The sequence below is a fragment of the Mytilus californianus genome, unplaced genomic scaffold, assembly GCF_021869535.1.
Source record: "Mytilus californianus isolate M0D057914Y unplaced genomic scaffold, xbMytCali1.0.p SCAF_2, whole genome shotgun sequence".
Classification (NCBI taxonomy): domain Eukaryota; kingdom Metazoa; phylum Mollusca; class Bivalvia; order Mytilida; family Mytilidae; genus Mytilus; species Mytilus californianus.
In genome coordinates, this window is record NW_026262668.1 from 80,937,028 (window position 1) to 80,958,057 (window position 21,030).

The 21,030-nt window shown below is 35.2% G+C and overlaps 1 protein-coding gene across 1 annotated transcript; it reads left to right on the forward strand.

Moving 5' to 3' along the window:
• Positions 1–1,921: 1,921 nt before the first annotated feature.
• Positions 1,922–16,875, forward strand: LOC127728340 (protein Dr1-like). Its single transcript, XM_052235691.1, has 4 exons — positions 1,922–2,016; positions 11,948–12,209; positions 14,411–14,574; positions 16,668–16,875. Exons 2-4 carry the CDS (start codon positions 11,990–11,992, stop codon positions 16,782–16,784), a joined length of 501 nt encoding a protein of 166 aa, XP_052091651.1. The 5' UTR covers positions 1,922–2,016; positions 11,948–11,989; the 3' UTR covers positions 16,785–16,875.
• Positions 16,876–21,030: the final 4,155 nt, after the last annotated feature.

The following is a 21,030-nucleotide window of genomic DNA, read 5'->3' on the forward strand; positions in this document are numbered from 1 at the left end:
AATCGTCAGATCAAAGTAGAACACTAAAATTATACCTAATACTGTTTGTTGTATTTTCTTGTTATATTATAACACACCATAAGAATAAATAATGAGTCAATGATGATTTCTTGATTTTTTTTTTATTTGATTTTTCTTCTTTCTACTCAATACAAGAGAATACTCAGTGATATATAAATACAAATAAACAATCACACAAAACAAAACACTACGCATTTGAAAAAAAAAAAGACATACATTACAATATTTACAACATAACAAATATAATCAAACTAAAATATAACTAACGTATTTACAATGGAAAATAATTAAATATTAGTGTTGTTTTTGTGTCCATAGGCTCGTGTGGTAATTCCATCGTCCAGTATCCATCGTTTGTCATCGAAAGGAACTAGACTCTTCTTAATCATGCTTTGTGCAAATATTTTGTGGTTATCACTTCGTATTGTATTCATGCGCGTGCGATATACGCTTTTCTCTAACAAACACTGCTTATACATTTCATGTTTTAGTGAACGAGAGGCAGATTTCGTGATACCTTTTGCCGTATTTTTCTCTCCCCCTTCGAATGCATACGAGTACATTTTAGCTCGTAAACCTACGAATTCACTTATAGGTACACCTTTCGTTTCGTCTTTAAATTTCCCCAATACTTTTTTGTTATGATCGCTGTGTAACATGTGGGCTTAATTCATCATACTCGCTGGTGTCAAACATGTCTTGATATTCCATCATATCGTCATACATGTCTTCGGTTTGAATGTGGTACAGGAAACTATATATCTGTGTCGGTGAAACAGAGTCGTATTTTTTCACCATATAACGTCTTCATATGTTTGTAATGAAAGTCATACATCAAGTGCTTGGACAGGTCAAGAATGCTGAAACCTACGTAGATTGGTTGATTCATTAAAATATCTGTGCGCAGGTTTTCAACTGCTACTAGATCCTCGTTAAAAACTGTGCACGACTTGAAAGATGGTCTCGCCGTATATTTCAGGAACTTTTCTGTGTGACAGAGCTTGACGTTGACGTGTTTACGGATGTTCATTAACGACCTACCAAATATGCTGTTGTTTAATAACTTGTAGTACATTTTCTCGAACTCGTTTGTGGCTTGTTTCCTTTTGTCGGTGTTGAAATCGATGTAAGTTTTCAACCAGGTGCTCTGTCTAAACTTTAACACTCTGTGCACTTTCTTTAGTTGCATTCCCAATTCCAAATACAATTGTAGGTTGCGGTAGTGAATCACATATTTTTCCTTGTCGTGTAAATTCGGTACCAACTTTTCACACGACCCCAACGTCTTCTTTCCCGATAATTCCTCAAGCATCTTACGAGAGTAGGGTGAAAGGTCCTCAGTGCGAATGGTCTGTCGTTCGGGGGCCAACGGGAAATCAGAGTGTTCATCGTGTAAGGTAGGAGGGTACTCTAAATCAACTTCAAATATGTAACCCTCTTTGGAATCAGGTGCTAATGTTCCAATGTTGTTCTTGAGCTTTTCTAAGTTTTCTCCTTCATTCACCCAGTTGAAAAATCCGTAGGGAAGGTGTTGGCTCATTGCCCATCCATAAAGGTTATTGGCATCGAAATATCCCAAGTACGATGTTTCTTTACTCGGATCATAATCATCGATGAGGTAGGGATTGTTGGCTTTAGCATATCGATGGAATATGCTGGACACTCCTCCTCGCAACCCCTTCTCAATGAACAACAGCATATCGATGTCTGTAATGAGATCCAAAACAACACGGTCTCTTTTACCAAAAGTTTCATTTCTGCAAATTAGTTTGTTTGAGTTCACAATGAAATCAAAGGCACTATTTTTTGTCATAGAAGGGCTACATATTTTACAATATGTTCTTTTAAAATTGGAGTGGGTGTCGGACTCCTCCCTGCAATCCGGAAATAAAAGCCGCAATTGAGTACGTATTTATAACTTTCAACAATTACCTCCCTTCATAAGCAAGGAAAGAAAGAAATGTTCATCGATTGCTTGATTGCAACAAAGCCCTTGTAAGAATATATATTTAGAAAATATATCTTAACAGATTCTATGAATGTACGCTTTATAAAAATCCAAACGAGCGATTGACACACAAAAAAGAAAGCGTATTTTTCATAATGGCAAATGGTCAAACTCGATGTAGGTACGGAAAGTGATTTTTTTAAAATCAACTAATCTAAGAAAACTTTTCCTCATTTTAAAGGCATTGTGAAGACATTTTCAAAACAGTTACACTTTTATCAATACACATAATAACAACGAAGAAATAGAAAATTTTCAAAATGGTAATGTTGTGATTGCCGATATTAACCTAATACCGATAGATACCTTGGATGGTCGTTCCTGCAGTCAGGAACAGCCGGATTGCTCTTCAGTAGAATATCGTCTGTATAGCCATTTAGTTCATTACCGGAAGAGAGGGATTTCTGGGTAGTTCTTCGGACATCTCTAGATGGTCTGTCTGATGACCTAAAACTAACCCTACGAATACTACACTCCCCCCAGTTTTATTAATAAGGCCCCCTCTACTGAGGTGGGCCCTGTGAATTTCGCCAAAAATTAACAAAATACGGAAATCATACCCAATTTAGAGAAAATATGCATCAATTTATAATACACAGTATACACCCTATCCCCCCAACAATTTCAAAAAAGTATACAACCTACCCCCCAAACAATTTCAAAAAAGTATACAACCTACCCCCCAAACAGACCCTATTCACGGGTCTACTGATACACTAAAAAGTTAGTGCAATGGGTTCCCAACAAATTGGGAACCCAGCCAACTGTGAATTGTTCTTTGAATCGTATGCCAACTCTCCCCTTCCTTTATACAAACTATGCCCTGGACACTAAGTGGCTGCAAGTCTTCTATATAGTTGGACCCAGGAGGTTGTGCTGATCCCGTCTCCATTGTGAAGAGTTTGGTCTCATTTTTCCTCCCTTGCACTGTAAATATATCTTTGTTAAGGTAGGGAATTCCAGGGTCCCACTGTCTTCTGGTGGGACCCAACCTAACTGTGGCAATGGTCACACGTAAGACTGGTGTCCCACTGTCTACTGGGGGCGGCTGCAGATTAAAATAATTAGTGCCCAAATTATCTGCTTTCAAAAGTGACCCCAAACTCAAACTTGGATTGTCTGGATTAAAGTATGTAGATTCTTTGTCTAATAAAGATTCTACAGTAATAACTTTTTCTTTGTTGAGCGGACTGTTACTTTCAGTTGCGGCCTTTCTGTCAGTTTCTCCCGTTGAGGAAGGATCCTCAAAAGTGAGAGATGTATGACTGTTTTCAGTATTGTCAGTCATTCCTCCATCAACAATAGGAGTAGGACATGTCGAATCCTGGTATTGCGGACAAACTGTGACTATCTTCTCATCACTGGCCCCTTCTACCTCATCGTCTGAGGTGGAGTCCCAACTTTCTTGGGCCTCCTCATCACTTGCCAAAGTTGTCTCTGTGTGGGCAGCAACCTTGTGAATGCTACTGCTATTCTCAATTGCCAAGATAGCTCCTATGGGTTCCCTCATAATATTGGCTACTGGACCCTCCAGGTCCCCTGTGAGCAATGCTGGAGCAACTAAGTTGCTTTGGGGCACCTCACATTTCTCTACTAATGGTATGGCTGGGGTATCCACCATCAAGGAATACCCCTGGTTGGCCCTTATTTTCCAACAACCACTGTCTGTGTCCTTTATTAAAGTGAACCTCCTGTCCTCATCAACCTTGATCAGTTTATGAATATCCGGTAAAGAGTACCCGGCAAAGCCTGGGTGCCTTTTAAGGATTTCCTCCACCAACAAATACCCACCTGGGAGGAGGCTTTGGACCAACTCCAGTGCACCATGCCTCAATATGTCCGCAAGACATTTAAATAAGTAGCAGTCCAATCCGCCTGAAGGAGTTGCCTCTTTGTCAGAATTGGAGCACTGCTCTGACTCAATCTCTGCTCTAACCTTCACCGACACACTCGGTTCTCTGTTCCCCTCCCTGTCCCTGGCACCTACCCCTGGGCCCACTATAGCTACCTCCGCTACTCTGGCTTGGGGTACAGACGCAACTTCTGAGAGGCCTAACTTCATTTGCGGGGACTCACTCCGGCCTCCTGAGTAGTCCCGTTGAAGTTTAATGGTCCAGTTGCAGTTCTGCTTGACTGATTTATGAAGGTAACAGTTTTATCCCTCCCCTGGAAATCTAGACAGTCCTTCCTTACATGTCCAGGCTTAAAACAGTGGTAGCACACTCCCCTTGGAGGCCCTCTATGAGTGGAGGGACTCCCTGAGATGGACTTACCTCCCAAGTTTGGACAATCCGTTTTTAAATGGCCCCTCTCCCCACAGTGGTGGTAACCTTCCGCCCCTGTCTGTCTGCCCGGTGAGGGGCTTCCTGCAATGGGGCTTGTGACGAGTTTCTTAAATTGGTCCATCATGTCGTCCAGTTTTTCATGGACCTGACCAAGTTTTTTGTCAAACTTCTTATTGGACTTTTCAAACTCCGCTTCCCATGCACTGTCTGGGGCCCTCTCAGGAGCCATGGTAGCCCTTACATGGGGCACCTGATACTCATGGAAGGCCTCAGGGTGATCTTCATACCGCCCACCCATTACCTGCCTGACCTCACGCCTATTTGGCTTGCCATATATTGCCTTGGTGTTATGTTGGAATAGCCGTATTTTATCTACTGCTTCCTCAATACTTTGGGGCTGGAGGTTAGAGACTTGCACTCCCAACTCTTTGTTTTCAATGCCCTGGCACAGCCGTGTTACGGCTTGCTCATACATATACTCATCAGGGAGGTTACTAAATGCCCTGGTCGCCAAGGACAACACACGGTCAGCCCAGTCCTCAAGAGACTCCTCAGGGGCTTGCCTGGCATTGTTGAACTGGACCCGGGCAGTCTCAGGGAGCGCCTTGAAACCAAAACGCTTGTGCAGTTTTTCAACTAGCTCCCTATAACTCACCTCCCTGTCTCTTTCCGTAATGAGGGCATAATATTCACTTGCCTTTCCCTCAAGGCACCAGCAAAGTTGATCTTTGCATTCTTGTGGGCCCCACTCACAAACCTCTGCATACCTTGCAAATTTTGTGAAGAAAGCCTGCCAGTTGCTCTTCCCTTCATACTTAATATTTTTCGGGGCGTTGCTGATTTTTGAGGCGCTTCTTGAAACTCCTCGTGACCCACCTCTACTGTCGGGTCCCCTTGTATTTTCCCTAGGCCTATCCTCATTATATGCTACTGGGTAGGCCTGCTGCCCATAGCTCCCCCTTATAGTGACCCCTTCTGGGGGCACAGGTGTGTACCCTTGATTACACCAACCCAGGGGTTGTCTATCTCCATAGGTATGGGCTGGGGTCTGCCTTGTGTCCTTGCCCCTATTGTCTTGCCACATGCCATAACTACTACGGGGTGTGTCATACAGTCCCCCACCGGTGTTCACCGGTTGGGTACCAGGTGCTGACCCCTGACTAGTATAATTGCTTGCAATACCCCTGGGATAAGAAGGTGTGCCCCCTTTCGTTGGGGCACTCTTGTCCCACGCATGGTCTTCGCCTGGCCAATACGGCTTGTACCCAATAATACTACTACCCTCGGGGTGAGGGTTGTTACCCTGGTTTGGGTCACCAGCGTTGTGGTGGCCCATCTCTTTTTGCGGCAACTGTTCCCCGTAAATCCCGCTCCAATTAGCTGTGGTCTCAGGCCTAGATCTGGCCTCCTCAGAATATGTTCTATACTCAAGGGAGGCAGAGTCCATCTGGCTGGGCCTTCCCCAAGCCCCAGGACTTTGCCCCTGGTGCCATCTTTCTTGATTAAATACAGACTGGCCATGTGTTTGGCATGGCATGCCTGGTGCGACAACCACTCCCCCATCTATAATAGTGTTTATCTTTGATTGATGTTTGCCTCGGGCCTCAGGTGGTGGCCCAATATTTTGGCCACCCCCATTGGTGCTGAAGTCCAGCCTAGCTATGAGGGCCATAGTGATTCTTAGGTGGGATATAGTGGCTAAATCAGCCTCAGTCACAAAGCCCTTGCCATCCCTTATGTCCATTATTCGCTCCCCAGTTTTGATGCCTATACCTGGGAGCTGGAGCAACTCTTGAAAACTGCACTGGTTAATGTTTACCAGTGACATGAGTAACTGTAAATTACTGACAACAATTGATAACAAAGTTTATTAATTTAAAGAATAAACAACAACAAACAACACACTTAGAATACCACAAGTTATTTATTTAATAACACAAAAACCTCTGGTCAGCGGTTAACAGAAGTAAACTAAACAATAACACAACGACTGGTAACCCGTCCTTCTGGTCTGCGGTTAACAGAATAAACAAAATAATAACAAGTCGACTGGTAACCCGTCCTTCTGGTCTGCGGTTACCGGTGACTGGTACCCAGCTGTCCCTTCTGGGTCAAGCAAGGTAATGACGTCGTCTCCTGCCACAATCTTTCCCCCTAAACTACCGTGAAGTATTCCTCCAGAATACTCCACAAATGCCTGAAATGATTTATTCCCTCGCTGGAATAAACCAAAAACACCCTTTTCCCTCCTGTCTTACTATTTTTGCCGTCCACCACCGGCACGGCAAAAACATAAAAAAATATCCCTTAAAGTCCTTACACTGCCCGACAACACGACTGGTTCCCCGTTCCTCCCAGGTCACGTGATCCAAGTCGTCTTGAAAATACGAAAAAACAACAAATACTCAATACTACACAAAAAACAGGGGTTCTACCGCGCTGCAAAACCCCTGTGATGTTATGTAATATGCTCTCCCAGAGTATTACACAACAAAAAACGATCGGCAAAGGTTTCCCCCGAATCCTTTACCGCGGGAAATTCTGTTGAAGCGAACCTCGCCTCAACTCACAAAATGAGCCCTAAATTGCAAATCACCACGCAAATTAGTGCTCGCAGCGCCAATGTTGTGATTGCCGATATTAACCTAATACCGATAGATACCTTGGATGGTCGTTCCTGCAGTCAGGAACAGCCGGATTGCTCTTCAGTAGAATATCGTCTGTATAGCCATTTAGTTCATTACCGGAAGAGAGGGATTTCTGGGTAGTTCTTCGGACATCTCTAGATGGTCTGTCTGATGACCTAAAACTAACCCTACGAATACTACAGTAATTTTTTACTATTCTAGAAAAACTGTTTCCTCTCTTTAAAAAATAATAAAATACATTTTTTTAATCATTTGGGTTATAGATTTGTTTATATTGCTTCTTTTACATCTTGTTAATCAATTTCAATCCTCCATGTTAAGTTTTTTGGTTAAAATAGAAGCATAAAGCATGAAAATGTCAACCACTTTCATGAAATTATATCGTCCAAAGTCACATAAGATGATGATACCTTTATATATTCCTTTCTTCAGAACATCAGTTGGTATATTGAAAATGTAAAGTAAAACTTCATAAACATTTGAATGTAAAGAAACAAAATATAAATATGAATATTACTCTTTATTATATACAAATGTATATGTTTGTGTGTGTGTACCATGAGAGACGAGAAAAGCTTTGAAGTATGTCATCTATCTTTGTATAGTCATGATATTTTTAGAATGTTCCTTTTTATTAACATTCTAGTTAATGAAATATTCTTATTCTTATATAGCATGTATAGTGAATGCTTATAAATAAAAATAAACAACAACCTTCCAACAATCATGACAATTATACTACAGGTCTAAAATACCTGGTGCACTGAAAAACAATGAAAATAAATATAACATTATTTTTATTACAGAAATTTCAAACTAAAATACTTATGTCAGATCACTGTAAATACTTGTATGTATAAAAGTAAAGTAAATTCATATCTGTATATCAGTTACAATATTTATACAGTGAAATCTGTAAACCAATCTCATTCACGACTGAAGTTCAAAATGCATTGAATCTGAGATGAAGGGACTTCAGAACATGGTTTCCGGTTTATTCAGGGTTTGGTTTAGACTAGTTTCACTGTATCAAGCATTAGTTGTTAGTAAGACTTTAGCTTCCCAGATATAATATAATTATTATTTCAGGATATATATTAAATTGCATGGTGTTCGCTAGTGTTTTTTTTTTTCTCAACATGAAATTACTTCAATACTGATCAATACAGAAAGTGGTAAGTTCCAAGGTAAAACTTGATAAGTTCATGTATTCCTATACATGATCATGCTGAAATCATATTAAAAATTGCACTTCCGGTGCAACTACAAGCTAAACGAATCTTGAACAGAACTTCGAACATGGTTTGAGACCTACCATCTCAGGTATTATCTCAAGTTTTTTGGCTCGATAATCCTCTAACAGTCTGTATGTGTAGATAGCTGTAGTGTCCATTACGTTCCCTTATTTAATTATACCAGTGTTTTTAGAACATATATGTTGGGAAAATTTCAACAACTCAGTTAATGTGATCACACACACACAAAAATATGTATACAAAAAATAATAGTGTACTGTTAAATACAGTCTGAAAAACCACATTATTCAGTACCCTTACTATCTCGTGTGCAGTGGCAAATGGTTAAACTATCTTAAATCGCAATAAACTGACTGTATAATGCAAAAAAAAACTATTACGCTGATTTCCAATCAAAACTAAACCAAAAGTTGTCCATGCAAGGGAAATAACTATGTATACACAAAAAGGAGGGTTTTTTATAAAAATTAATTTTGATATGACCACAGCTATCTAGATTTATTTATTGGACATAATTATTTAATTAATAATTATATATTATACTTAATAAAAAAGTACATTTTATGGCTGTATAACGTTCCCTTGTATTTTTTGGAAACGAATGTAACTTTCAAACCCTTGTTTGTACCTCAAATATTTCATCGTATTCCCGAAAATTATAATATACAGAATCATGAATATTCATATGATATCTATCAAAAGCAATCAGAACCTTTTGAGACTTAACAAGTTAATAGAAGGCCGTAATCAGAGGTCATCCAAAGATTTTATTTTTACACACATCTGCGAACAATTATTTAGGGTAATTTGGAGTTATCTCCCATTGGTTTGCCATACCTACTCGATGTAACTGTGCCTCTGAGGCTCTGTGGTAAAAAAAAAACCAAACATGTTAAATGTATATTTTATAAGATTATTTTTACGTCTCTTTGTAAATATAAGATAGATGCTGTCTTTGTTAGAGGACGGTATTTGTAGATATGTTAGTATTGCAATTCCTGTTATTTCAGATCATCATCACGTAGATGACATTTCTGCTTGAATTAATTATACAGATCGTTTTTCTTATTTTGTCTTTCTAAATATTAACAGATTAAACTAATTAATTATATCTACTATTTACTCTAATGGTTTATTTGTTCTGAATAATGCTGCTGTCAGTAAATTTGTGAGTTTTATCATTTTAAAGATCTCAACTTATTTACAATCAAAATTGCGTTTAGTGTTTTAATAGTTGGCTTGTCTGTCACATAAAATAAGCTCAGTTATCATATCAAGTGAACTTATTTTGTTTAACTTTTGTCAAGGAATGCCAAGATGTTTTGTTTGTCAAATTTTCAGTAATTAATCCGTTGTTTATTTTAGACTATTAAGGCGTGATTGGATGTGATGATATTTTTTGGGTAAAGATTGCATAAAATCTGGGAACAGTATATCTAACGGGAAATGAATCTGATACGCTTTTCAGTATAAAATTGATAAAATCTCGGACTCCCCGAGACTTCCCAAGATTTACGGATTTTGGTAGCGTCTGACTGAAAAACTATCAGAACTGCTCAACAAATAAACCACATAACTCTAATTGTAAATAAATACAAGTTTTATCATTTAGTAGATATATTTTGTCATGTAAAATTACCAAAATAAGTTTGATTTATTTGATGTGAAGTGTTTTATAATAGTTTGGGAATTTGTAAATCATCGCGGCAATGGCCGCCATTTTTTTATTACCTGGTTTGCATTCTGCACAATTCTGTGATGAAATGCTTGCGATTTTAACAAATTTGAAGTGACAGAATACAAGTTTGATACACTAGCATCACTATAAAACTAGTTTGAATGACATTTTATTGATAATATCAGAAATTATTAGGATAATAGCGAGTCCGTTTTTAACACATGTCCGTTTCTGTATCGTATCTTTATTAACTATGGCACGACGATAAAATCAACTACAATCAGGTAGTGTCAAGTCCCGTCAATATATATGTTCCTGATGAAATGCAATCAAAACCCTATGGTACTGACTTGATTTCTAAATTTTCCAAGGTTTATCATTACTTTTGAGATACACAAAATATAGTGCATTGAACATAACATTCTAAACATCCTAACCATGATCATTTCCAGAAATTTATCAATGAAATATATGCTCGGATATTCAAGTTATAAAATGATGTTATACTTGTCAAGAAAATTACATAACTTGTGCAAGGGGCAGTAATGTAATATCTGTTCTAAAAATATCAATGATGTCATTGTTAAAGAAATCTGTAAAATTGGAGTTATCTTCCTTTGTCTATATATAATTGTAGTTGAATCCACTACAACCAATGATTTTACAATGCAATGTTTAATTTTACTTCCCACTAAAGCAATCTTTAACCTTCAGTGCTTACAAATGTTTTGATAAAAAATAAAATTGTACAAATACATTATTTGTGATCATGATGATTGGATGATGTTAAAAGTGACAGGTAATCCTTCTCAGTTCATTGACTTCATTGTAAGAAGACGTGTTGCTCTGGCCCGAGAACACAGTTATTTCGTAGTGCATTAGAAAAGACTTTTACAGTGAAGTGTACTACTATTGGTACATATAATATAAAAATTATAGAAAAGCCTACCAGCTCTAACTCAAAATATTGACAATTCTATGTTAAGGGGGTTTATAACTTACTTAACATAAAGATTCAGCACCCAAATTTTTTAAACATGTAATTTCATCCCCATACTTAATATTTCATGCATAAAATATAAATAAATAAATTTGGAAAGTGTATGAAAAAAATTTGCAAGTTATACACTGTCCACACTAGGGACTATATTTGTAGACAACGAAAATCTAAGTTTTCTACGTAGTGTTTTGTGAACTTGTTCATCTTTTCATTATTTTTTTTTGTTTTTTTTTTACATGGCATTTTCAGTTTACTTCTATTAATGAGTTTTGAATGTCCCATGGTATCTTCAGCCTCTTTTTGATTGAAAAAAAAATAATAACTACTTTGAGTCATCAAACCTGTTATACTCTGAGCTTTAAGATGCCTTGCAGAATCTAAACAATTCAACTGTCTATCTGCTGTGAGATTTAGAGCTGGAAACTGCTATGCAGAAAAAAAAAACATCTTCAACTAACTTACAATAATTAAACATGCTAGACATCTTTATATCTGAAATATTAAATGACAGTATCTGGACAATAAATAACAATTGAAAAAGTGGCAAGACAGTGGAAAGATTTTTTTTCTATGAGGTACATGTACAGGAAACTAATATCTCTGAAAGAACGAAGCTGAATTTGAGTAATAAAAAAAACAGAATAAATTTATTTATATTTGTTAATGTAAAAGAAAAATCAGTTGTAAAAAAGATTGCTTTGCAAAAGTGTCCATTATCTAAGACTGCCCCTCTGCCCTAAGTTTCTAGCTACAACATTGATATACAATGTAGCTCCATATAACAGTATAAACTATCCAGCAGTGGTGTGCACATTTATAGCAACTTGAAAATACTCAAGGGTAAAAATTAATAATAGACAGCTTGAAATATAGAATCTTTACCACATGAAAATGACAATATATTGCTAGTGTACTTTTTTGTAGAGAATGACTATCCCCAAAAGATATTTTCTACATTTTAAGAACAATTTATATTATTAAAATTGTTCAGTATTTATGCAAGAAGAATCTACATAATGATAATAATTCTATATCTTTTCTTTCTTTTTAGATAAATAGATATGAAGTTTGTTGAAGAATGATTAATTAGAAAATGGCAGAAGCTAATAGAGAAGATGATGAATTGTCTATACCCAGGGCTGCATTAAATAAAATGATAAAAGAACTTATTCCTAACATTAGAGTGGCTAATGATGCGAGGGAACTAATATTAAATTGTTGTACAGAATTCATTCATCTGGTCTCATCAGAAGCTAATGAAATATGTAACAAGCAACAGAAAAAGACAATATCACCTGAACATGTGTTACTAGGTGAAACATATTTTAGATTTTAAGCTATATATATATTTATATACATGAACGTTGTTTTCAATTTAGACTTGTTTATATTTATATACATGTACATAGTTGTATAATATTATTTTTGGCTGGTATGAGCTATTGCTATCACATGTCATCTGTTGTCTACTGTCTGTAAACAAGAGTCTTTGTCTACCAGTTGGACAATTATTTTTATTAATTGATCAAATGTTTTATATGTAACTGCTGTTTGGTAAAATTACTTATCTTACAGCAAAAGACAAGAATGCAACACTTACATTCAAGTAACTTTTTTTTTTGGTGTGTTAAATTGCTATGGACTGTAAATTAGATTGGTTTTGGATCTGTAACTACAAGTGTACCAAATACCTTGCCATTTCAAATTGAAGTTGGAAGAATAGTCCCACAATTTCCACCATTGTTTACTTTCAAAGCTGTTGAAAAACTATTGCAGCAAACATTATGGCTGTTGTTAAAACAGCAGAGCATGATTTGTCTTTCAAAATAAGAACTGTACAAGCCAGGGACCGCATCTGGGATCCCTGGCATAGTAAGCCACTGCTCTACCAACTGAGCTAAACACTCCATTATCTCAGTGGGTAGAGAGGCAGCTTACTGTGACAGGTATCCTAGGTTCAAGTCCAAGCTGGTATACTGGTAATTTGGGAAGGAAAATCATGCTTTCTGTTACGTATTTAAAATGATATGAGGTCATAAAAGAGTCTTGCCAGATTTTTTATTCCCCTCTGTGTAAGTGAGCCACCAGCATCAGATTTTCTAATACAAAAGTCTTAATACACAGCCATGTCCTGTCACAATGGGGATATTCAATCAAATGCCTCCTGTAGGGAGAATGCAAGACTCTTTGCACTCAAAGAAACATTGAAACACCACTATAAGGGGTACATATGTGACCTGTTGCAAGGCAAAACTTTAAAAAATCCATTAATCCATGATAATATAAAAAAGTATGTATGAATACAGGAATCATAAAAAGTAGAGGAGTTCATAATCAACAGACATGATCGTTCATAAACAATTTTACACAATCTGAAAATTAGAACAATATTTAAATTTATATGTGTTCTAGCTGACTTCATTTTGATGGTAAATATAGATTCTACCACTGCATCGAGTGTGATATGATATTTATCCACTCGAGACAGTTAAATTTTCAAATTTAAAACGCGAGGCTCGCCGAGCGTTTTAAATATTTAAAATTTAACTGTTGCGAGTGGATAAATATCGTATTACACAAGATTTGGTGGTGGAATCTGTTTCTCTAATGATTTTCAAACAATACGCAGGCAAATTTATTCCTTCTTTTCGAATGATCTGCAAAAAGATGTGTTCTTTCTATGTGACGTCATCAGGCATGATCGCCTTTTTTCATGCGGTCACAATAGGAAATTCAGAGAAAACAAGAAAATTCGACGTCATCGAATTTTAACCAATGAAGAACTCAGATCAAACGAACCACACCTTGATTAAATTTTTTTTATATAATGGGTGCAGAAAGGGATAAATTGACGAAGAGTTAGAGAAATAGCATTATCTTACCTACTATACACTTCTAGAAATATCATTGGTTAAAGCAAACACATGGAGAACGTGTATATTTGACATCATGTTATATCTTAATACACAGTTAGTAGTGGTATTCCCTTTATAAAAACAATACATGGTTACTTTAGTAGTAGTAGAGTTATGTTCCTTTAAAAAGAGGGTGTTGTTCTCAAAGTTACAGACATAATTCTAATATTTTCATGCTTTTAAACATAACATGTCTTGAAGATGCTGATTTTCTCACTGTAAATAATTGAATGTTCTGTTTAATGTTGTGCTTAAATTATGATATCAAGGTTTACAACTATGTCTAAATTCCCCATATTAGATAGTCAGTAAGATAAATTTGTTACAGAGTGGACCAGTGACCTAATACAATATATACAGGGTCAGTATATTCCATATGGAGATCTAGATTTTGCTTGATCTCGCCCCATATTATGGAATTTACTGAGCCTGTTTATATCATATTAGGTTACTACATGTAGCACACTGTGTAAGTAATAATACTGTTCCAAATTTACAAATTCTTGTCTTTAGCTTCTGAAATTTACTTATTCATGTACATGTACCTTTCTTTGGTGAATACTTGAATCTTACTTACATATTTCTATTAATAATTCTAGCCTTAGATAGTCTTGGCTTTGGTAACTACAAAGAAGATGCAATGAGTGTGATGCAAGAAGCAAAAGCTGTAGCTGCAAAGAAAAGAAGAGGAAGCTCAAGATTAGAAAATTTAGGAATTCCAGAAGAAGAATTATTACGACAACAACAAGAATTGTTTGCTAAGGTATTTTACTAAAGCTAATGTTTTATGGATATAGTACTGTGGATTCATTTATTTTCGTGTGTATCAATTTTGGTGGATTGAGGGAAATTAGCATTTTCGTGGTTATTTGATTTCGTGGTTTTGCAAGTCTCTGCATATAAAGCCTATAGAAATTTTGTAATTCGTTGAAATTTGAATTCGTGGTTCAACTGTTCCCACGAAACCCACGAAAATTGGTATCCAACGAATAATAATGAATCCACAGTAAGTATATTGGATAGCGAACAAAACATTATTGGATAAATCCAACAAGGAGAATTGATAAGTAAGCTAAATTTTTATTTTCATTATTTGTTGTCTTGTCTGCTGGAACGTTGTGAGTCACATAGAGGATCATTTTCTGATTTGTCATTGTTAACACAACGTTCAGTTTTCTGATTAGATCAATTTCAGATTAATATTTGGTGTGCTCTTACATTAAAATCCAAATGTCAGATTAAACCAAAAAAGGAAATCTAAACACTTACTTTCATTAAAGTACATTGTAATATGGTAAACGTGCACTCTTCTAAACAGAAAGGGCTAGTTTTCAGTTGATGGCTGATGAATGCATGGAGCGTATTTCCTGCTTTTTTTGTGTTATTATTATGGAACTTTATTCATTGAAAATTGAAGTTAGTTTAATGTTCTTTGCTTTAACAATTTTCTCAACATTTAGGGAAGTTTTGAGATTTAATAAAAGCAAGAATACTCATAACTTGCTCCCATTTAGTTTAATTATATGCTACATTTCCTTTTATTTATACACTATGACATTTTTTTTTTTTCTGGTTAAACAAATTTTGGCAGAATTACAGCCCATAAACTTTCATGAAAATTGTTATTGTCTGGAATTTTTTATGCCCAGGGGGCATTAAGTTTTACCCTTGTACGTACGTTCCACAATTGGTTTCCGTTCTCAAACTTAAGTTTGCCTCAACCGAATGTTATGAAACTTATACACAATGCTTATTACCACAAAACTCAGATCAAGTACCAATTTGGGTAGCGTCACTTTTACCATTCTTGAGTAATGTCCCTTTATTATGTTATATGCAATTGGGGGCATCATCTGTGTCCCATGGACACATTCCCCATTTATTTAATTTTGTATTGCCCAACTCTGGTGCTAATTTCTGGTACATTTAGTGTATTTATTGGGACTTACAGATATAACTTATCTTCATGATCTAGTTATTCAGGAATAGGGATTCTTGGCAACTTATCTCTATGTTTTAGTTATTCAGGAATAAGGATTCTTGGCTACTGATCTCCATGATCTAGCTATTCAGGAATAAGGATTCTTGGCTACTTATCTCCATGATCTAGTTATTCAGGAATAAGGATTCTTGGCAACTTATCTCTACATGTATGTTCTAGTTATTCAGGAATAAGGATTCTTGGCTTCTGATCTCCATGATCTAGTTATTCAGGAATAAGGATTCTTGGCTACTGATCTCCATGATCTAGTTATTCAGGAATAAGGATTCTTGGCTACTTATCTCCATGATCTAGTTATTCAGGAATAAGGATTCTTGGCTACTGATCTCCATGATCTAGTTATTAAGGAATAAGGATTCTTGGCTACTGATCTGCATGATCTAGTTTTTTAGGAATAAGGATTCTTGGCTACTGATCTCCATGATCTAGTTATTCTGGGATAGGGATTCTTGGCAACTATTCTTCATGTTCTAGTTATTCAGGAACCTTGGCAACTTATCTGCATGTTCTAGTTACTGTCAATTCAGAAATTATTGCGAGGTTTTTATTTTTGCGAAAAAAGCAACTGGGTGATAATAGCAATAATAAGAACTTGCATTCTGAAAACTTATACATATAAGTGTATGCAGATTTTCCTGAAATTGCAATAATAAATCTCGCATTTTTGTTCTTTTTTCGAAAATGACAATAATACATGCACACAAAAATTTTGGAATTTACAATATTCAGGAATAGGTATTCTTTTAGCAAAGGTATACTGTTCATGACTTTGTACTCATCAACTGTCATGTATTGTATGAAAAATCATTTTAAACATCAGAGGTATATGTATCAACTCTTGTGTATATTTTCAGGCTAGACAAGAACAAGCACAGCTTGAACAGCAACAATGGATACAAATGCAGCAAGCTCTACAACAACAACAACAACAGCAAATGTCACAAAACACAGACGATGATGACTATTCATAGCAAATACTTTTTATACAGTTATTATTCATATTTTGATTGTACTAGGTCATATTTAATGCAAATGTCTAATAAAAGTGTTCATTTATTAAGATTTAGGAGTTTATCTCACTTCAAAAAATATTGCTTAATTGAGACGTATGTATTTGTCCTGCATATGTCAGTTGTCTTAATCTCGTTTCATGGTTCTATGGCATATAATAATCATTGTTTAACCTTTTGTGTGTATCTCCAAGGTCCAAGCAGATAAAATTGCTGCATATAGAAAGTAGTATTATAATAGCTGAAATTTAAATTCAGTATAATTCCAAATTTACAAACCAGATAGTTTTATTCAAATCAAAGAACTTGCATAATCTTAGTGTTAAGTTAAAATTGAGGAATATGAATCAATATATGCTATAGTACAAATAATACAATTCAGAATAAGACTAGTGTTTGACTTAAAATGTTTGACAAAAACACAACTTTCTTGTAAAATTGTGTTACTGAATTCATTTACACTGTTGTTCTATAGGACATTTCAATCTCAACTAACCTTTAATTCAGTTGAATTTTTATATGCCCGTTTACGGGACGTATTATGGTATACCGTTGTCCGTCTGTCCGTCCGTCCGTTTGTCCGTCTGTCCGTCTGTCCGTCCGTCGTCAACATGTCGGACATTAACTCAAAAACGCTTTAACCAATTTGCATAAAACTTTGGTGAATTGTTTATATCTATTGACGTGAGCTCCCTTTCGTTTTTAATAAATTTTAGATTTTATGTTTCTGAGTTATGGAGTATTATTCATTAAAAAAAGGGGGATTTTCCAGTTTTCGGACAATAACTCAAGAATGCTTTCACTAAATTTCAAGAAATTGTGGTGAATTGTTTATATCTATTGACATGAGCTCCCTTTTGATTTTTATAAATTTTAGATTTTACGTTTCCGAGTTACAGGGTTTTATTCAGAAAAAAAGGGGGATTTTCCAGCTTTTGGACAAAAACTCAAAAATGCTTTCAGCAGTTCTTATGAAACTTTGGTGAATTGTTTATATCTATTGATGTAAGCTCTGTTTAGAATTTTATAAATTTTACATTTTATATTTCTGAGTTATGGGGTTTTATTCATTAAAAAAGGGGGGATTTTCCAGTTTTCAGACAATAACTCAAAAATGCTGTCAGCAATTCTCATGAAACTTTGGTAAATTGTTTATATCTATTGATGTAAGCTCCCTTTTGATTTTCATAAATTTCTAATTTGACAATGAGAATTAATTGAACTTTATTTGTTTATAGTCTGAAAACAGATTTACTAAGTATTGCGCAACAGCACAGTGTATTACACAACAGCAAGAAGTCTTTAATTGAATATAAATTCAATTCATATAACCAATTTCAAGTTCTTTGACTAGATTTATTCAGAAACCTTTAATATGTCAAATATTTAATTACAATCCAAATTCAGACCTGTATCAAGGTTGAATATTGTGTCCATTTTTGTTTAGTCTCTACAAACATAATGCAAGTTTGTAATGGTAGGGGAAAAAAAATGTACGTCACAGTCCTATTTCTGCTGTACTCTGATATGGTTAAGTTTTAATGCAGTTTCTAACAGTGAAACTACTGTAAATTCAGAAATTAATGCGTGCATTTATTATTTCAATTTTTCAAAATAGACAAAAAAACGCCATTAATTATTGCAATTTCAGGAAAATCTACATACAGTTATATGTATCTGAAATCAGAATGCAAGATCTTATTATTGCGAATCTCACTCAGTTTCATTATTCCCATTAATAAAAACCTTGCAATAATTTCTGAATTTACAATATTTCCGCATATGTTAGGTTATTGTTACATTAGGTATCAGGTTGCCTGTATTTGGTCTATAGAGTTATTGCAAGGTGAACAGGTCTGTCTGAAAGGGATCTCTTGGCTGACCTCTTTTAAAATGTTCTATGATCAAAGTTGAGTATTTTTGTAATACAATGTTGGTGATGTTTAAGTTGCTGTAAGTAATTGATCTTGCTTTGTATAGAATCCTTTTAGAATGTACATGTTCAATTTTGGTAACAATTTAGTTAGTAGGTCAATAATCAGATTGCAATGCCTCACCCACTGACTGTTTGATACATAATATGGTAGTTTGAGCTTGATGTCATGGATTTCAACATTATTATTGTCATAAACAATAAAGGGAACATGTCATTGAAGCCCACTCTTGTTTTTATACGACCGCAAAAAAATTTTGTGGTCGTATATTGGTATGACGTTGGTGTCGTCGTCGTCCTCATCGTCGTCGTCTGGCGTCGTCGTCCGAAGACACATTGGTTTTCGCACTCTAACTTTAGTTTAAGTGAATGGATCTTTTTGAAATTTTACCATAAGGTTAAATACCACAAAAGGAAGGTTGGGATTGATTTTGGGGGTTATGGTACCAACAGTAAAGGAATTAGGGGCCAAAAATAAGCATTTTCTAGTTTCCAGACAATAACTGTGGAACGGTGTATGGATCTCTCTGAAATTATACTACAAGTTCCATACCACAAAGGGATGGTTAGGATTTGCTTTGGGGGGTTATGGCTCAAACCGTTTAGGAATTAGGGGCAAAAAAGGGAGAAAAACAAGGTTGTCCTGGTTAATGGACAAATACTTTAGTACAAAACATAATTTAAAGCAGTGTAAGGGAGATAAATACATCATTGAAATTATCTCCCTTACACTGCTTTTAAATTATGTATAAAGTAATGGTTATTGAACAATAAAGATAATTTAAAACAGTGTAAGGGAGGTAATCCAAATACAACGTTTTGGTTACTTCCCTTACACTGCTTTTAAATTATGTTTAAAGAAATGCATATTTATAAAGGAAGACCAGTAAAAATATCTGCAAATGTTGCATCATTTTTTTTTACAAAAAAATCCATATGAAAGATTTGACACTATATTTTTAATTCTATTATAAAATAGATTAAGTTAGCACTATGGTAAATTTAAATGGGTAATTATGGTTGCCAACTCCATTGGAAATTTGAATTGAGATTATGACCATATCTTGAGGGAAAGAATTTTTTGGGGGAAAAAAAGGGGGGGGGGGATAAAAAGAAATTGTGGGGGGTCAATTTTTTCTCATTTCAGATTTCAGAAATTAAAAAGAATTATTCTTCAAATATTATTTTTTTTTCAAATTTCAAATATTGAAAAATTTCAAGAAGTAATCTTTAATTGCACAGTATGGCGCATTAGATTTGTAAAATGTTTGATCACATTTATTTATTTGATATGCCGAATCTAACAGTGTATTTAGATTTTTAATTTTGGGTCCAGTTTTCAAAATGGTCTACATTTAGGTCCAAAGGGTCCAAAATTAAACTTTGTTTGATTTTAGCAAAAATTGAATATATGAGGTTCTTTGATATGCTGAATGTAAACATGTATTTAGATTTTTGATTTTTGGCCCAGTTTTCAAGTTGGTCCAAATTGGGGTCCAAAATTAAGCTTTGTTTGATTTCAACAAAAATTGAATATATGGGGTTCTTTGATATGCTGAATCTAACCATGTATTTAGATTTTTTATTTGTGGACCCCATTATCAAATTGGTTCATATTGAGGTCAAAAGGGTCCAAAATTAAACTTTGTTTGATTTCATCTAAAATTGAATTATTGGGGTTCTTTGATATTCCAAATCTAACCGTGTATTTAGATTTTTAATTTTGGGTCCTGTTTTTTAAATTGGTCTACATTAAGGTCCAAAGGGTCCAAAATTAAACTTAGTTTGATTTTAACAAAAATTGAATTCTTGGGGTTCTTTGATATGCTGAATCTAAACATGTGTTTAGATTTTAGATTATGGGCCCAGTTTTCTAGTTGGTCCAAGATAGGGTCCAGTATTTAAACTTTGTTTGATTTCAACAAAAATTGAATTCTTGGGGTTCTTTGATATGCTGAATCTAAACATGTATTTAGATTTTTGATTATGGGCCCAGTTTTCAAGTTGGTCCAAATTGGGGTCCAAAATTAAACTTTGTTTGATTTCAACAAAAAATTGAATATATGAGGTTCTTTGATATGCTGAATCTAACCATGTATTTAGATATTTTATTTGTAGGCCACGCTATCAAATTGGTTCATATTGAGGTCAAAAGGGTCCAAAATTAAACTTTGTTTGATTTCATCAAAAATTGAATTATTGGGGTTCTTTGATATGCCAAATCTAACCGTGTTTTTAGATGTTTAATTTGGGTCCCGTTTTTATACGACCGCA